The sequence below is a fragment of the Nicotiana attenuata genome, chromosome 10 (genome assembly GCF_001879085.1).
Source record: "Nicotiana attenuata strain UT chromosome 10, NIATTr2, whole genome shotgun sequence".
Taxonomy (NCBI): domain Eukaryota; kingdom Viridiplantae; phylum Streptophyta; class Magnoliopsida; order Solanales; family Solanaceae; genus Nicotiana; species Nicotiana attenuata.
In genome coordinates, this window is record NC_031998.1 from 41,121,119 (window position 1) to 41,139,093 (window position 17,975).

The window sequence follows — 17,975 nt, forward strand, 5'->3', positions numbered from 1 at the left end:
CGCGACCTTTATTGCTCTGGCGTGTGCCTTTACGAACGAATCGGCGAGCATGGTGAAAGAATCGATGGAATTGGGTGGAAAATTGTGGTACCATATCATTGCCCCATTCGATAAAGTTTCTCCAAATTTTTTCAACAAAACGGATTCAATCTCATCATCTTCTAAGTCATTTTCCTTTATTCCGCATGTGTACGAAGTGATGTGTTCATTAGAATCGGTGGTCCCGTTGTACTTGGGGATGTCCGACATACGGAACTTCTTAGGAATGGGCTACGGAGCCGCACTTTGAGGAAAAGGCTTCTGCACGAACTTTTCGAGTCCAAACCCTTTAGGATCGGGGTGCCCCCGGTATTTGATCAACTCGTGAGTTGTACGTTTCTACCTTTTTATCATTAGCCTCGATCTTCTTTTCTCCCGATTCGGTCCGTTTAGTGATCTCCTCGAGTATCTTCATGATGGCGGGATCAGTTCCCGATATATTATCTTTCAATTTCTCCTGTACGGGTTCGACCCTATGAGAAACTTCCTGTGATGTATCGAGTTCGATTCTACTTGGTGCTTGATTCTGATTTTGGAGTTGTGCTATCGCGGCCTGCTGAGTTTGTAGCACGTCAAAGATCATTCAAAGGCTAATTCCGCCTTCTTCACCATTTTGTGCGTTCTGATCGGCTGCTCGGGCGTCTCTGCCGACGCTCGGCGCCTAAATCTCCACGAATGGCGACACGAGAATTGACATCAACCGGATCTATGACCTGTGGTGCGTCGGGATTGATTGGAGGCACTCCGTTTCCCGGGGCGACTACGTGTTCGTTTTCGCAATGAAGACCAAGGCCGGTATCAATATGAGTGGGTACTACTTGAGAGTTTAACATGTTGATTCCTGAAATCAAAAATACTAACGAGAACAAGTGTAAAAGCAATGTGTGTTATGAAGGTTAATATTAAGCAATCACTCTTATCCTTAGCCCCACGGTGGGCGCCAAACTGTTATCCTAAAAAATGAGTAACAATTAAACTTATAACGTGGTTTTAGGTATTCGTGATTTCACTTAATATCAAATGATTAACTTAAAGATGAGTGATGAGAATCGACAAGAATGTAAAAATAAACCAATGCTTGGATAGTGCCCTCGAGCTTAGTAAAGTAAGAACAGTTAAAGAGCAACAAGTTGATAAACCGGAGGAGGAGAGAAATATTATATTGTCTTGATCTGTGTGAATGTAAGGTGTTTTACAAATGACGTGGACTCCCCTTTATATACTAGAGGAATCCTAATTATGGTACAATTCTAATTACGGAAGTAAATCCCATGATTGGTACAAATAATTGCCCTTGATTCGATATGTTCCGGGATTTCCGCCGTGATCTTCGACCGGTTACGGATATCTCGCCTTTCCGTTCTTGCACTTCACTCGAAGTCGGTCATACTTAGCCTCGATTGTTGCTGGCCTCGGTCTCGACGGACATCTCGATCCTTGAAGTCGGCACCTCGTCTTCGTGTTATAACCCGATCTATTGCGAGGCTGACTCTCGACGTGATTTCCCGATCTCGATTAAATATTTTGACCGTATACAATAACATAAGAAGTACTAATTCCCTTATGGTGTGACATAACTGGTAGTTTCCTTTTGAAGCGTAGCTTAAATGTTGTGTCAGCCCCAAAACTCACAAGCCCAAGTTTGATAGCAGAACCCGTTTCGTAAGTCTTAATTAGCAATTACAAGTCGCATATAATAATGCGTTTTACAAGTCGCATTAACGAATGGTTTTACAAATCGTCCCATGGTAAATGCTATTGCTTCCAAGGTAAATGCTATTGGTTCTACAAATTCTAAAAGTCCCATGGTAAATGCTATTGGTTTTAGACTTCTACTCACACTTGTAATATAGTAGAGGAAAATGCAGTGTTCTAGTTAATTGATCCATTTCTCCGGCGAATTCCTTACTCCTGGGTGCGATAATCTTTCTGCAGCAGTGAAATCAAATTGTAAGTTTCCCCTCTTTCTCTTAAACCCGAATCTCTTTCTCTGTTAGCAGAATAGGAATTGAGTTTGGTTACATGCATATAGAAATCCCTCAAACTCCCCTTTTTGCATGATGATTGTAACTATCTAGTTGCTCTGCATATTTTTTTTTTTGCGTCAATGTCATTAATATTATGGCTCCAAGTTGTGATTATTCTGAAACCCTTCGACAGAGAGGAGAACCCTATCAGGCAACTGCTCACCTAAATTCCTTTGTTCTTTAAACTTCAAAACTTTAGTGTGTTACGACTGCTAATTTCAATCCTTGGTTTCATCTAGGTGTCTAATGTTGTAGCTTCAACACATTCGTCTCTGAATGGAAAAGTTATTAGCCATATAGCTGCAGGTAATCTGTATTCAAAACCTGAAAACCAGAGAAGTAAAGAAATAGTAGTTCAATAAAACAAAACATAAAATAATTTTCGAGCCCACAAGTTGCTTGTGTGTCCTTAAGGAATTTAATCCTCACTGTTACCCAAGGTTATGGATTACTTCCTCCCATGATAGAACGAAAAATTTATTTTGTAATACTGGCAATCGAAATTACAGAATTTCAGCAAACTTAACAAATGGAGCAAAATCACACTTGACACTTTGTTTATTTGGAAAAGTAATGCAACAATGTAGAAAAGATGGAAGAAGTTTCAGATTTTTCATGTCTGAAAATTGAGGCTAATCCTCTATATTTATAGACAATGAAAGGGTGAGATGAAGAGGTACAATTCAAAAGGTACCTCTTCCATTTCCCATTCACACCCATTCACGAAACCTAACAATAGCTTTGATGCACCTCTAGTGTTAATTTGATTGCTATTCTAAGGTTAACATAATGTTGACCAAATCCTTTATTGGTTTACTGTTTACAAGAACTGGAGTTTCATTGTTATTTTTTTCAGAACAAATGTGATCGTCGGTTGTTTCTGATCTTTGTAAAATAATGAAGAGTGCAAGTAATGGTTGATACATGAATTAAAGAAGAGGGAACTATTCTATTTGCTTTAATTAGTATAGATGCAGTATGAGGACCAGAAGACTAAGGAAAGCAAAAGAAAGTCAATCCATGCAACTCAAAAGTTGAAGGAAAAAAGATACTACCAAGAATTTAAGCGAGAGCAACCAACTCAGTTAATCAAATGACGCCTTTTAGATAGCACTCTACATATTTGTTAAGAAGCCTTCTATTTCCAAAAACAAGCTGTAAGCTGCTATTAATGGTGATTTTGTATGGCAGCTAGTAACTAAAACAAAAAGCATAAAAAAGAAATACTTGCCTTTTTTTTCTTTTGTCGTAATTGATAAACCTATATCCTGTTTTCTCTTTTTCATTTTCCCATGTTATGTCTTCCTTTGGACCATGGTTTCCACAACCGGCTCCAGAATGGAAGTAAAAAGTAATGACAAATTGAGAAACAGCCTCCTAGGAATGAAGTAAGAGAAGCATAAATCTAGACATCATTATCAGACTTGATTGTCAAAGAAGGGTATTGAGTTTTGAGAAAGATAGTGAGAGCTGACTATGTAGAGGCTCGCCTCAAATTTGATGATTGACTGTGGCCTTTTTTTTCAATAATTTGAAGGAGAAAAAGATGAAGCGGGTTTAGTTGTTTAAAGTAACCTTTACTGGTTATTTAAGGGCAAAACCATAGAAGTAATTCCTAAGAAGCAAACAAGTAAATTGTACGTTGCTAAAAGTTAAATAGCCGGCAGTCGTAGAAAGGATAAAAGTGAATGCCAAGCTATAGATGCCTCTCTCTCTCTTAACTAGGACTGAACTCATGTCTAGCACCTAGTTCAGTGAAAGCTACTTCGCTAAAAAGGTTTATCTATGTCTCTCTCTGTGTGTGTGTACATAATAGAGATTTAATATTAAAAGGAAAAGAGATGTATATATTATGTAAGGTTTTCCATATAAAAAAAAATATATTAATGTAAGGTGTTTCTATGTATATAGAATAGATGATTGGGTTTCTTTGGTAAAGATCCATATTTTGATGTAGTTATAAGGTGTTTCTATGTATATAGATGATTGTGTTTCTTTTGTAGAGAACCATAATTTGATGCAGTTTTATCTACTTTTAGGGGTTTCCCCCACCATTAATAAAATTATTTACCTTATAAAAAAATAGAAGTTATGTAAGGTACCTTACATAATTTTCGAGTATAACGAAAATTAAGGAAGCTGCTTATATAAGGAAGCTGACTGAGCTTGCGTTTTCGAGTCCTGTCAGATACGCCCTAGTTTTTGCATTTTCTGTGTTGCCCCCACCTCTCTTTTGCTCCCTTCTCCCTCCCTGAAATCTTTACCATCCTTTCTTCTCTGTCATAATCTTCGCCTGCCAATGCCCCTTGTATTCCTCTATTCTCCCTGGCTTTATCAGCAAAGCAGTAGGATTACAATCTCATTAAGAATGTGCCTTCTTGTTTCTGACTGATTTTATTGATTTAAGTACTGGATTCCATTTTCATATCATTCTTTGGCACTGAATTTATTGATGCAAATGTTAGATGTTTTGTGTAATTCAGTCATAGCATATCTGATTCATCCGGAAATAGTTCGAGCGACTCAAACTCCCAGCTTTATGGTTGGAGGTCGAGGGTCTCTTCCACTAGATCAATCCTCTGTTTTCTTTTTTATTGGTCTATAAAAAATTCATAACTCAACAATCTTATCATTGTCTACTTTGTACGTCATGATACGTCAAAGCTTCACATGGGTTCCGTGCCTCTTGAGTTCGCTAGTTGGTTCAACTATTTCCACAAGCACTAAATATAATTTGACTAGCACGAATTATGGAGCTTTTGAACGTTTACCTGGTTGTATCATTATCAATATCCTAAGTCGGCTTCCCATAGATTGCATTATGAAATGTCGAAGGGTCTGTCGGCTGTGGCAGGCTTTGATCTCATCACGTTAGTTTGCCACCTTACATCATGATAGGGAGAGGCTTTTCGTACAATATGACGAACTTGACTTTTTCATGCTAGAGGAAAATGATAGTAAAGAGAAGGTGCTCAAGAAAGTAAGCCTCAAACCTGAACTTACAATGAAGAAGTACTGTCCTCGTCTTTTACATTCTTGTCAAGGACTACTTCTTTTCGGTTACCATGTTTTCCCTTCTACATATTTTGTTTTTAACCCCATAACACAAGAGCAAATAACCATAAGACACACACTCGGCGCTGGCAGCTTTTTATTTGTGTCCATTGACTAGGGAACTTAAGATTCTTTATGCTGAAGTACGAGGTAGTAGCTGTAATATTTAATCTAACACTATCAGGAGAGTCAAACTTGGAGGAGAATTCGTTCACCTTCTTTGAATTCCATCCCGACTTATCTCTCTCCTGCAATTGCTAAAGGTGCAATGCATTGGATTGTGGATCGAGAATTTGGAGAAGAAGATGACATCCCTCCTTGCTCAATTGTAGTTTTGATGTTTAGATTGGATGCAGAAGAATTCTCCCTCATGCCTCATCCTGGAACACAATGTAGCTCAAGACAATCACGTGAATGCCGAACACATGAAACCATGTCTCTCCTAGTGAAGGAAGAGCGTTCGTCTCTCTTCCTTTTCATTTAGCAGTAGTCTCGGACTGTCATGCTTATTTCTTACTTGTGTTGGTAGTGGTGTGTATACTGTGCAGTTGACCTGAAGTCAGCCAAAGGGGAATCTCTCTCATCCATTATCTTATTTGTGAAAGCACTAAGTTGTTCTGACCATAGTTCCGTTGGTAGTGATTTTGTGCAATTTGTTAACAACTTTATTCCCCGGTAATTTATCTGAGCAATTCAGTTGTTTAGATGATTGTAAATAATTGTTCATAGGCTACAGATTCATTTTCAGGCTATTAATTGATATGGGGTTGGACCTTACTTGTTCCAACTCACTTAAGTGCATACATGTATGATATCTAGATGCTTATGTTTAGCATTTAATGGTAGTGCAACTGTAATTTTACTGTTAGTGGTAATGATAAAATCTTTGTTGCGGTTAGTTCCTACCAAGAATGCTTTACCTTCTCAAGTTGTCAGTACAGTTCAAGTGAATAGCTGAAACATAGCTGTTTGAGAAATGGTGAAAAGAAATGAAACTAATTTGACAGTACCAGAATTTCTGAATCTCTGTAAATGGGATTGCTTCAAACACTTGAGCGTTGTGAATTTTCTATTTCGAACGCAGAGGAAAGAGCAACAACAGCATTTATTACCTTACTCAAATAATTAGAAAGTATCAGGCCTCTGCGATCGAGACAAGATGAAGGGGTTCATGTAATTTAGCCAAATACTATGATGTTATGAATTATGTAAGAATTATCGAGCGACCCCTTAATTCCTATTCCATGCTTAGTGTTTTTGCCTGTATAAATATCAGGATTGCGAGTACATGTATCCATCGACCAAAACAATTAAGGGTTTGGAATCAATCTTGTATAATATCAAATTTAAGATGGAATCATAATGTTTTACAATGGTAAAAAATTTAATTTACTGGCATAGGATGTTTACACCCAATATAGTTAAGTTAACCAAAACCAAAATCTACTAGAATTCCTGTTTTCAATATAAAAAGAAAGTAAAGTCAAAATCAAGTAACGTTAGAAAGATTTAGGGTTAGCAGTCAAGTTCGCCTTTCTTTTATTTCATGCTTTCTTCTTGTGGCATTAAGTTTTTACCGTTTTACTATATAATCTTTGTATTATAAACTTTAAACTCTCATCTACTCTTAAAAAAGACAGATTAGAAAATCATGCATCTTATCAGATCTCTTACTTCTATCCCTGGTATTATGAATATACCATAACCTTATTTTCCCCCAGTCTAATATACAAAAGTAACATGGAAACTATTTAATTTGAAACATACAATGAATAAGATGCAATATCACCTCCTTTGGAAATTCAACTTCCCAATGAAAAATGCAAATAGACTGGCAAAAACTAGGGGGTATGCAATCAAAACAACAGCTACAATAGGTAATTGATTGTGGTGAAAACCAAAATAGTCCCTAAGAAAGGCTGCTACTGATTTCTTTTCTCCAAACACATTAATCTCCGTATCTACATCTCCATATTGTGAAGTAAGCATCCCATTCAACGTCCAAGATGTAGGTGTTAGATAATAGAACCAGATCCACCATTTTGGGATTTGCTGCAATGCAGGGAAAAGAAACAAAATTTGAAATGTCACACACTGACAGAGGTAATTACATAATAATCATTGATTTTTACATCCAAAGTAGCTTAAATTCTGAACCACTTACCGCCTTTGGCATCAAGAAGCCAGCAAAGAGGTTGAACATTGTGTAAAAGGATGATTGAAGAATTGCAGCTACTGGAAAGTTTGGCGTCATTGAAACAAGCATCATTCCCAAGTACGTGAAGTACAGCAACGTGCAAAACATCGAATAGAAGTACCAGAAAACCTTATAGGCTGACCAATAATATCCAATCATCGGATATGTTATGACAGTAAATGCAAGCGCTTGAGCTAAAAGATAAGGAATTTCAATTGCCACCTACAAAATCAAGGTAATCAACTCAATTAGGAAGCAGTGAACTGTTGAAGACAAGTGTAAGATTTGGCATTACTGAATCCCCAGTAACTTCAACAAGTTAACATGACAATTTTGTAAGCATTATATATACCTGTGCTAATGCAAAAGCCCATGATGCATACATCCCAGCAAATCTTTCCCGGTATAGGACTGATCGCTCCGTGGTCACATATGGTAAAACAGAAGATGAATTATTTATGCCACAGAAGATTACTGCAGTGAACATAGCACCAAATACACTGAAGACGCTCTGCTGGTTATCTCTGTCAAAAAGGAGGGAGAGAAACAAAAAAAACAGTCTAAGAAAAATAATATAGCTTCTTAAGTGTATATATATATATATATATATATATATATAAAGTGACTCTATTTTAGTTGACGTAACCAAGTCCATAATCATTGGAGAGAGAACGTCACATCATTTAAACAGAAATTCAGTTCTGCATCAACCTTCACACACCAAAAATGGAACTCCAGAGTTCTGTTTCAGCTGTGTGGGTGATTGCAACAAAGATAAAACTAAGCCAAAACGTTGAATGTTAACAAACTAAACAGGAAAGGATATCTGAGCGGAAAATATAGGATCAGACGACCTAATTCCTTTTTCAACTGTCTCATGCCAACCACTTTAAGCATCACTTTTGAGATAAATATGTTACTTAGAAGTGGCCAAGATATTTCCATGAGGATGTATAAAGTTTTTAAGTAGCATGGCATAGTGAAGCATGTTGTCGATAAGTTAACCGAAGCTTTGGTCTAACAGTATTTTTGTCATCTTACAGTTTCTTTCCCTTATCCCAAAAGAGCAATCCAAAAACAAGGGAAGCAAAAAGCATGTGCAGAGAGCGCATTAAATTGTATGAAGGACTCCTCCAATAGGACCAGTATTGTTTCCAGAAGCAAGTCTTGAATTGTCCCCAGCCATTCTGTGAAAACCGGGTGGGGAAATGCAAATCCTTTGAACCAGCTGGTGGGAAACTCAGCTTTTTTACAAGCTCTTCGTTATTTCTACAAGAAGTGTAAACCAAAGAGGAATCATGCATAAGTGCAAGATGTGCTTTTAAGTTTTAAGTGATACAATGTGTAAGATGCATTATAGAACTAACGCTAAATGAGGTGAATAGCTATGACTAACTTGTGTAGAGCAGAATTCTTATAGACTTCAGCGAAGTCTATGGTAATCTCAGCTTCACTAGATGTTGATGTAATCTCTAGCATCCATGTTGCTGGGTTGTAGTTGTTCTTTATTTTTGGGACACCAGAGATACCCTGTCAAATGAGAAAAACAAACAGCAGTCTCAGCTACTATGCAAAGAAGCTTTTGTTACTAGCTTGCTGCAACATTAATAAAATAGGAAACTAGTGCACCTCAAAATATTCAATCATTTTACAAGAATTTCGACCGAGGTGTCCCCAGTAGATCATGCGCCCACCAGTTTTCAATAGAATCAGCTGCAAAAGAGCACAATAAAAACAAATAACTTTTTGATGATATCCATGAAGGATACATAGTTACACAAACTGAAAGATATTTCTAAGTAGATGTATACAAATGGAGGTCGCAAATTTCCACGGCAATCTGAAGGAGAAAACAAGAGACATACTGTAACTTCTAGCACCCAAGGGCGTGGCTTAGTAGCCAATGAAATGGGTTGAGAACCATAAGGTCTCAACTCAAGTTCAAATTCCAGCATAGGCAAAAACACTAGGTGATTTCTTCCCATCTGTCCAAGCCTTGGTGGACAGAGTTACCAGATACACGTTGCTGGTGGGAGATAGCAAGTATACCATGGAATTAGTTGAGGTGCGTGAAAGTTGGCCAGGACACCACGCTTATAAAAAAAGAATATTGTAAGATCTATGATTAATCATCCTATTTCTAAGTAGATGTCTTTGCTTTTACTACAAATGGAGGTCGCAAATTTCACGGCAACATGAAGAAGAAATCAAGGGACATACTGTAAGATCTATGTTTAATCATCTTTAAATGTGGGAAACAACAGAGATAAATGATCTACGGCCTTCATGTGACGACACTTCTCCTATTCATTTGTAAGGAACTAGATATTATTAAATAGTCATTCGGAAGGTCTCATTAGTCACTGTTTAAATGGCTTCCAGGACAACTTCCCCAGGCACTGATACACATAATTTGAGAAATACTACCCAAGAATTCTAAAATGCTACATATATATCAAGCAACATGACATTAGGTTCTGTGAGTAATCTGACTGAAGCCTACGAATATATAACCGACCTTAAAACCTTGAAATTGCTGTTCAAGCAGCATTTGTTGATTGTGCTCAGTGCACAAATTGGAAAGTATTCTCCACCCAACCATGGACCATTAAGTACATGCACCATTAAATGCGATCACAGTGTTTGCATACTGGAAAGTAATTCAAACTCCACTTCAAGCTGCATTACTAAGTATTTACTCCTTACATACATCTTACCTCATCGAATGCTTCAAATATGTCAATGCTTGGTTGGTGGATGGTGCAAACTATTGTTCTTCCTGTATCAGCAACATTTTTCACAGCGCGCATGACAATTGCAGCTGATCTTGCATCCAACCCTGTTGTGGGTTCATCCATGAAGATAATTGAGGGATTTGCAACAAGCTCCACAGCAATTGTAAGCCGTTTACGTTGTTCAGTTGAAAGCCCACTAACACCCGGCATGCCAACCAACATGTCTTTTATTCCATCTAGCTCAATGGTCTCAAGGACTTCTTTCACAAACTCCTGGAGATGTGCCAAAGCAGTTCAAATATTAGATATAGCCAGAAAGAATGGTGTTCATGAAAGAAATAGTAATTCAAACTCTATGTTAATAAGTTCGTACATATTTCGTTTTGGAGTCAATCTGAGGATGAAGTCGCAGCCAGGCAGAAAATATAACTGATTCTTCTACAGTTATCTGAGGAGAATGTATATCTGTCTGCTCACAGTAACCTGAAACTCTAGCGAATGTCTCTTGAACTTTAGGATACCCACCAACTTTTATTTCTCCTTCAACATAACCACTTGTTTTTCTACCAGCAAGAACATCAAGGAGGGTCGTTTTTCCAGCACCACTGACACCCATAAGGGCTGTAAGGATACCAGGTCTAAGTGCGCCAGTAATATCCGAAAGAAGTTGGAGTCTATTTTGAGTGAAACCGAGCTCCTTCATTGTCTGACATGGACATAAAACCACAACTTCAGCTACTGGAACTCCGCTTAAACAGCTCTAAGTTATCCAAAAATGATCTAATACTAAATGAGATAGATTTAGAAGATACCGCAGGAGTGTCAACATAGTACTGAACATCTTGAAACACGAGAGATAGGGGTTCGAAAGGTAGAACCATTCTTCCTGGAAAACAACAGAAGAAACCATTTTTGAAGAGAAAGGAAGCAACTATAGAATGATGAGAAAGATGGTAAAAAGCAAGATTTCTCAGCCAATTATTCGTGCAATAGAATAAGTGGGTAACCTGCTCTTTCATTAGAATGCATTGTGGTGCTAGGAATTGTGGCCTTGGAATTATCAGCTGCATCAGTTCTATCACAAGAGTCGCTACTTCCTTCTATTTGAGAGTACTTATCCGTTGATATAATGGCACGAGAACCAGGAGCTGCATCACATTTTCAAGAAAACCAGCACGTAAATTACAAAATCTATTGTGCAGATTCTTTTAAGTACAAAAATAGATGAAAGTACCTTTTAAGAAAGTTAAGGCCAAGGTGAAACCGATGTTGAATAGTATTGTAAAGCCAAATAAAGCACAAACTGATATCCAATAAAAATATCCATCAAAGTTAAACCCACGGCTTTCAAGGACTCCATTCCCTATACTTGTGTTTGTTGATAGCGTCTGTTTAAAAATGAAGCATGTGATACTGAGTATTGAATATAATATGGACAACTAAATTTAAAATCTGCATAAAACATCTAATGAGACTGCTAGGTTATAAATTTGGAGTTATTCTCATCATGCAAAATTTTATTGCATATTTCAGAGGTTACCTATAGTTGAAACTGTCCTACCCTAGCTGGAGAGAAAAATCAGCTATTGCTACTGAGTGCCTATGAAGTGCTTGAATGGATTTGTTACAACAGGAATACAAAAGAACATTAAGCGCTTGGGTCCAAGGTAGCCTTTAGATTACTGTTTCTCGTCAAGGAAAAAATTACTAACGCTTTATAAGATGTGATTCGTTATGTATATGATGAACATTGCATATTCAAGTGTTTCTGGAATCAAAGAGACAATTTATGCTTTGCGTGTTACAATTTGGGTTAAATGACTACCGACATGAATAGAACCTTCCCTAGACAGTTTCAGCCTTTGAGATAACAAAAAATAACTGACAAACGACAACACTTTATCATTATCTTAAACAGATGATCACTTTTTTCTCGGAGCGTAATTTCAGGACAGAAGATGGAAAAACAACCACCAATGTTGTTTTCATTTTCTTATACATATGCCTTAGAGAATACTTTTCAGTACTGCATATTTAGAGAGAAAATATTTGAGTTATTGACTCTCACCTTTTGCCATCTTGGCGCAAGAAATTCATTTACAGCAAGACCTATCTCACCATATGACAGCGGAGAAATCCAGAATCCCCATTTCAGCCAAATGGGCATTGAGGCTGTAGTCAAATACCAGTAGTTTAGTTCTGCTACTCACCCTCACATGAGCATCATATCAAAAAGAACAAAGAAGGAGGAACGCTTACGTCTTGGTATTATGAATCCGCTGAAACATAAGACAAATAAGATTGATAAACTACCAGCAACTGTAGAAGCAACGATAGTCCGGCAGACAGATGCCAAGAAACGGAACATGGAGATTGATGTCATGTGCACGGCAAATAATAGAAGTAATTGCCGGAAGAACCTGTAAGTGACAGAATAGTCACGAAAATGCATGAAATTATTCAAATCATTCTTTAAATACAACTGGAATTAGCGAAGTGCAAGCTGCTGAGTGGAAGCCTACTGGAGAGAGTGATATAACTAAAAAAAATTTAGTTGAAGGAACAGAAGCAAGAAAGTAGAAGATAGTTACATGTAGCACTCACCTTCCAGCCTCAGGGGTGAAACCAATGACATAATAGGTCATAGATACCCAAATGACAGATTCTAATAGAGAAAGTGGAATCTTGAGAATTGTAGCAGGAATTGCATATGCCCATGCTGGGTAAAAGCATAACTCGCTCTGTTTATAGAAAACTGCAAGTCTTGTTATAGTCATGGACAGCTCAGGGAATCCATCCACAAGAAGAATGATGAGAGCATAAAACAGAGCTCCCAAATAATAATTTGCATGTACAAGATCAGTATCCATCCGAGTTCTCAAAAATACAGTCATAGTGATGGATGCAATAATGGCGAGCTGCATAGTAGAAGCATACATTGCAATAAGTTGTGATAAATATAAAGAAGGAAAATGTGACTTTTATCTTTGCTTCGGATAAAGCGAATGAGTAGAGAATGTTTTGTAACTTGGAGTACCATCATAAAAAGACAAGACAGATCACTTACCTGAACAGTTTTGAATATGTAGATGAAAGAATTCCTTTTCATGAGAAGGAATTCTCTTGACATACAAGCTCGAAAGAGTTCCCATTTAGGAAGTGAATAGTCACGAAAGGTTATAGAGTTTCTATGACTCCTGGAGTTATCATATGGAACAGAAAGTTCTTCATTCAGCTTTTTCCTGTAAGGAGATCCCTTAAATTTTCTGGATAGCATATCAACTGACACAAATTTATATGTTTCTTTAGTTCCATGCCAGTACTGTGCTTGATCTTTTTTCGATGTAACCTGAAAACAATGAACAGATTTGGTGAGCTTCTAATTGACAGAGAAAAATATAAGGACCATTTAACAACAGCTGCTATGGACTTGCCTCCTGGAGGAAGTCAGCCACCCCTTTCCTTTCAGGACATTTGAACCCACAGCTTTCAAAAAATTCTAAAGCAGAATTTCTTGGCCCATGGTAAAGAATTTTTCCTTCAGCCATCAGGATTATATCATCAAACAGATCAAAGGTCTCTGGTGCTGGTTGAAGAAGCGACACAAGTATAGTTGCATCTGTAATATGTGCCAGCTGCTGAAGGCAAGCAACAATCTGGTATGTAGTCGAGCTATCTAAGCCATTTGATATTTCATCCATAAACAATGCTTTTGTGGGGCCAACAATCAGCTCGCCTGCGTCACACAAATAGTTGGTTCCTTTATACTTGTTTTGCAAATGGTATCAAGTACATTAACCAACTTAATGGAAATACAACTGACAGCTTTGTTACAAAGCAGATCGTGGTTTAAAATTACCTGTTGTCAGTCTTTTCTTTTGACCACCCGAGATACCTCTTCTCATGGCATCACCAACCAATGTGTCAGCACAAATATCAAGTCCAAGAATCTGAACACAGTGACAAGAATGTGGCAATCATTAACTTCTATTCCGATTGCTAACAAAGGATTAAGAAAGAGGGTACTTCAATAAAGTTACCTTCAGAATATAATCTGTCTGAAGGTTTTTCTTTTGTCCTTCAATAGAAATTGCCTATATGAAATTTGATTTAGAAAGTTAAAATCAATTACAACATTGATTTCAGAGGAATGCAAAAATGATTTTCCAGGCATTTTACTTGAACAAATAAGCAGGAAGCACACTGTGATAAAAAAGGTATAATCTTGTCCAATAGATACATCAAGCAATCCTTATAGCTCAACAAAGATGAAATGAAAACAACTTGATGTTAAAACTACCTTCATGTAAGTGTCTATATCTGGATCAGGAACAACTCCTGCTTCTTTCTCCCTTCTGCTTAGGTCAGTCATAATCTCTTCAAAAGGAAAGGCATAGCTTTAGAAACAGTGCTGGAACATTCATCTCTGCAGTTTATCTTTTATATGCAGAAAGGCATACCTGCTCTGCTTCCTACTCCTTGAAAACGAGATGAATAATCTAGTGTTTCTCTAACAGTCATTTCAGGGATGTGTAGATCATTTTGGCTTACATATGCAGAAGTTTTCTGTGGGACAAACTCTTCCAATTTATAACCATTGTAAGAAATCTCCCCAGAAACCTGTTAGACATGGCCAGAAGCAGACACATAAGATCGACATTAGCTCCATATATTCTGAACTCCATCCATACCATGAATTCTACATCACTCTTGTTCAAGTGAAGGTGCAAAATTTAGTGCAATTGTTCAATAGTTTCTTCTTGGAGGAGGGGTTGGTGAAGTCAATAAAGCTTCTGCTCTCTTGGTGAAATGGGAGAAAGATAGCAATTAAGTGTTCCCTAGCTGAGATCTTAAAGATATAAAGGAACTAAAAGTGGCTAAGAAGAACCAGGAAATCACTAATAAAACAATTCCTACAAAAGAAGACCTATTAATTCACATCCAGTATGTTGTAGATCAAAGTAGTTGCTTCATATCAGCTGACGGGTTATTTTAAGAAAGTATTCCTATATTTTTCTCTTGCCGACATTAAAACAAAAACAACTTTAATCTTTTCTGACTTTAAGAGCAAAACAACTTGAAGAGACCTTAAGAGATTTGTCCAGGTTTCCTGAAAGTGCTTTCAGTAGTGATGTTTTGCCGCATCCAGGAGGTCCAAGCAATAGAGTCATTCTGTAAAAATAGCAAATGTCTTAAGTAAATTCTACGTGTCCGGTTCAAGAACTCACATTTTAAAACAATGACTTCAAAATGAAGAACTAACTGTCCATATCAGAACATGCTGGAGGGAGAAACTACTAAAAGGTAGACTGAAATTAGCAATAAAAAGTAAGCTGCACAGCTTCACATCACAAGATTATCGCGAATGCAAGACCAGTTCTGACACTTGACCCAAATAAAAACCACTTCACATCAAATGTACCTCAAAAGAACCTCTTGCAAGTTTATGCATATGATAATGTAATCACTAACTAATCACTTGCATCAATGCTAGTCAACTAATTTTCTGCAGAACAATACTATGCGACAAGTATATTATTCATCTCTCAGTTGCAACTATCAAACTGATTGAGAACATTAATCAACCAAACGGTCCAGTATCTGGAGGTTTGTACTGCATACACAATGCACATTATGTTCCCAAGATAAATACACGGTTGAGGGGCCGAATGCTTTTTGGTTCACATAACCGGTTCTCTTACGTGCTGTCAAAACATGGCCATTACTGAATAGGGCTATGTAAAATATCAAGCAACAAAGAAAAACAAGGATGACTAGTTCACAAGCATTTTCACCAAAAACTGAGCTTAATACAACCAACACAGATTCTGCTGTTGTTATTCTTGTTCAATCAACGAGCGAGGATTGATGAGACACTAACTGCACCAAATATGAGATGAGAATTACTGGCAGTGTAATAACAATGACCAGAAAAAGGTCTGTCTCCTGCAAGTCGGAAACTAGAAATCCAAGTTGTTGGCATACTTATAGTGAATTACATTGGCATAACTATTTAAAGTGAGCATATGCGATGGAGAAGTTTCGGTGACATACCGTCCAGGTTTTATTACACCACTGACATCATTAAGGATTTTAATCTTGGCCAGTTCTGACTGTAGACCTGGAAGCCTAGCAAGGTTCTGTTGAACAAATTGAATCACTAGATTTAGAAACCTGTAGAATCACAAGTAGCAAAATAGAATAACATAATGCTGGAGCTTGCACTTTATGCTATACATTTAACATTTGAGCTCTGAAACCAGGATCACTATGAAGATGTTCATCAATTCTCTCTTACTTTTTTAAACAGAATTGGTTGCAATGCATCAGAAAAATAACTTATTGTTGTCACATATAGGTAAAATGACCTAATGGAAAATAATATTAAAATTAGATAACCTGAATATCGAACTGGACATATTAACACAAGAAAGATTCAACTATCCAGCTAATAATGGTTCAATTAATCACGTCTTCTCCTAGTCGAAGTCCTAATAAATGCCTCCTGATTATCAATTTTTAAATCCAGCATTAAACAGCTGCTACTTTGGTTTGAACTAGCACACATGTAAGAGATCAAATTGATGAAAATATAAATGGTGCTCAATCAAATGGAAAAAAACTTACAGTTGTTATGCTTTTGAGAGAATTCCAAAGAGTAGGGAGAGGCTTTCCATGAACTAGCTCACATTCTGCTTCAATGGTTAAATTTTTATATCTTACTTCCACTGTAGGCAATTCTACACCAACTCTACAAGAGTCAAAACATTTTCAGTTCGTTGAATTAAGTCTAACAGATAAACCTTTGACAATATGAGAAGACAAACTATGAGACATACAAGTAAAGATGATCGTAAATTAGCATTATCAATCACCAAAAAGATGGCAATTCAAAAGCAAGAGCAATGACCTTTCGATGTCTTTTACAGCCAAGTTATGTAACAGAAATCTTACTTGTCAATTCTCTTTCTGATCTTGTGCAACAATTGAAGGTTGTCATGTTCAATGTGCTTAATCATCTTTTCAATGAAAACATGCCTTTCTAGAGCTCCGAGCTTGGTAACATCAGTTACTCTTTTCCTCTTAACATTGGCGTCGTTGCCATTGATTTCTTCAAAGACAGATGATCTCAACCTATCAAATGTTGGCAGTCTCTCAATTGCTGCCCAGGCCAAAATGTTCTCCTCATCTACAGCGTCGTCCTTCTGAGAAGCACTCAAGGCTGAATTGCTCCTGAAACTCAAAGACTGACCCCTGAATGATGATCTCAAGCTTCTTCCAATCTCCGCGAGATCCATTCTAAATGACTCTATTTCATCTGGACCAACCAGCTGAGCCATTTTTGGTGTAAAATATTTTCAGCTCCAAACCTGTATTTATAGGAAGAAAACAAAAAGGGGTGCACCATGTCTGTCTAACATAAAATAATCTTGCTTGCTTGAACAGCTAAATTTAGACCGTAACATAGATGAGGTAAGGAAATACATCATTCATTTTTTTTTATGAATAAAGGCATTCTTGCTTTCGTTATTTAGATAACGTAAATTAAAGAGACATACCTAGAGAGAAAAAAAAAGTTTACAGTTGATAATAAATTAAATAAGGCGTGTTTATGGAGAACAACAAAAAAAAAAAGAAACTCTGAATAAACAAAAGAGTGCTGCACATTTCTCTAACTTCTCAAGGGACAGAGTCAGTTGACTTTCCTAAGAGGACAAAAAAAATGATTATTCTAAGGTACTAACATGCAAGTTCATAAGTTCCAAAGTTCAAAGACTTAAACTAGGAGGGTCTTCCTTTATCTACAATAAAGATCCATTATAGCTCGGTCATGCCCATTACTGCTTTGTTACAAAGGGTCAAGAATCAAAACTTGTTCATATTGTTTATGGCATGTATTATAATATTCCAACTATTCTTTGT

The 17,975-nt window shown here is 37.1% G+C and overlaps 1 protein-coding gene across 1 annotated transcript; it reads right to left on the reverse strand.

Moving 5' to 3' along the window:
* Positions 6,762-17,664, reverse strand: LOC109233365 (pleiotropic drug resistance protein 3). Its single transcript, XM_019399217.1, has 24 exons — positions 17,007-17,664; positions 16,680-16,803; positions 16,107-16,192; positions 15,140-15,224; positions 14,513-14,672; positions 14,353-14,429; positions 14,093-14,146; positions 13,912-14,002; positions 13,487-13,788; positions 13,120-13,401; positions 12,657-12,970; positions 12,312-12,472; positions 12,121-12,224; positions 11,287-11,440; positions 11,060-11,200; positions 10,865-10,938; positions 10,426-10,758; positions 10,035-10,325; positions 8,947-9,030; positions 8,714-8,847; positions 8,359-8,586; positions 7,670-7,841; positions 7,285-7,539; positions 6,762-7,172 (listed from the first exon to the last, which is right to left on the reverse strand). The coding sequence occupies exons 1-24, from the start codon at positions 17,390-17,392 to the stop codon at positions 6,906-6,908; spliced, it is 4,359 nt and encodes a 1,452-aa protein (XP_019254762.1). The 5' UTR covers positions 17,393-17,664; the 3' UTR covers positions 6,762-6,905.

Bases quoted from the DNA above. Each gene is read 5' to 3' on its own strand.
- LOC109233365 (XM_019399217.1), bottom strand. From the start codon at position 17,392: ATGGCTCAGCTGGTTGGTCCAGATGAAATAGAGTCATTTAGAATGGAT. The intron at 14,430-14,512 runs GTATGCCTTTCT...TTCCTTTTGAAG, and splicing joins AGGAGTAGGAAGCAGAGCAG to AGATTATGACTGACCTAAGC. The intron at 10,939-11,059 runs GTTACCCACTTA...GTTGTTTTCCAG, and splicing joins GCATTCTAATGAAAGAGCAG to GAAGAATGGTTCTACCTTTC.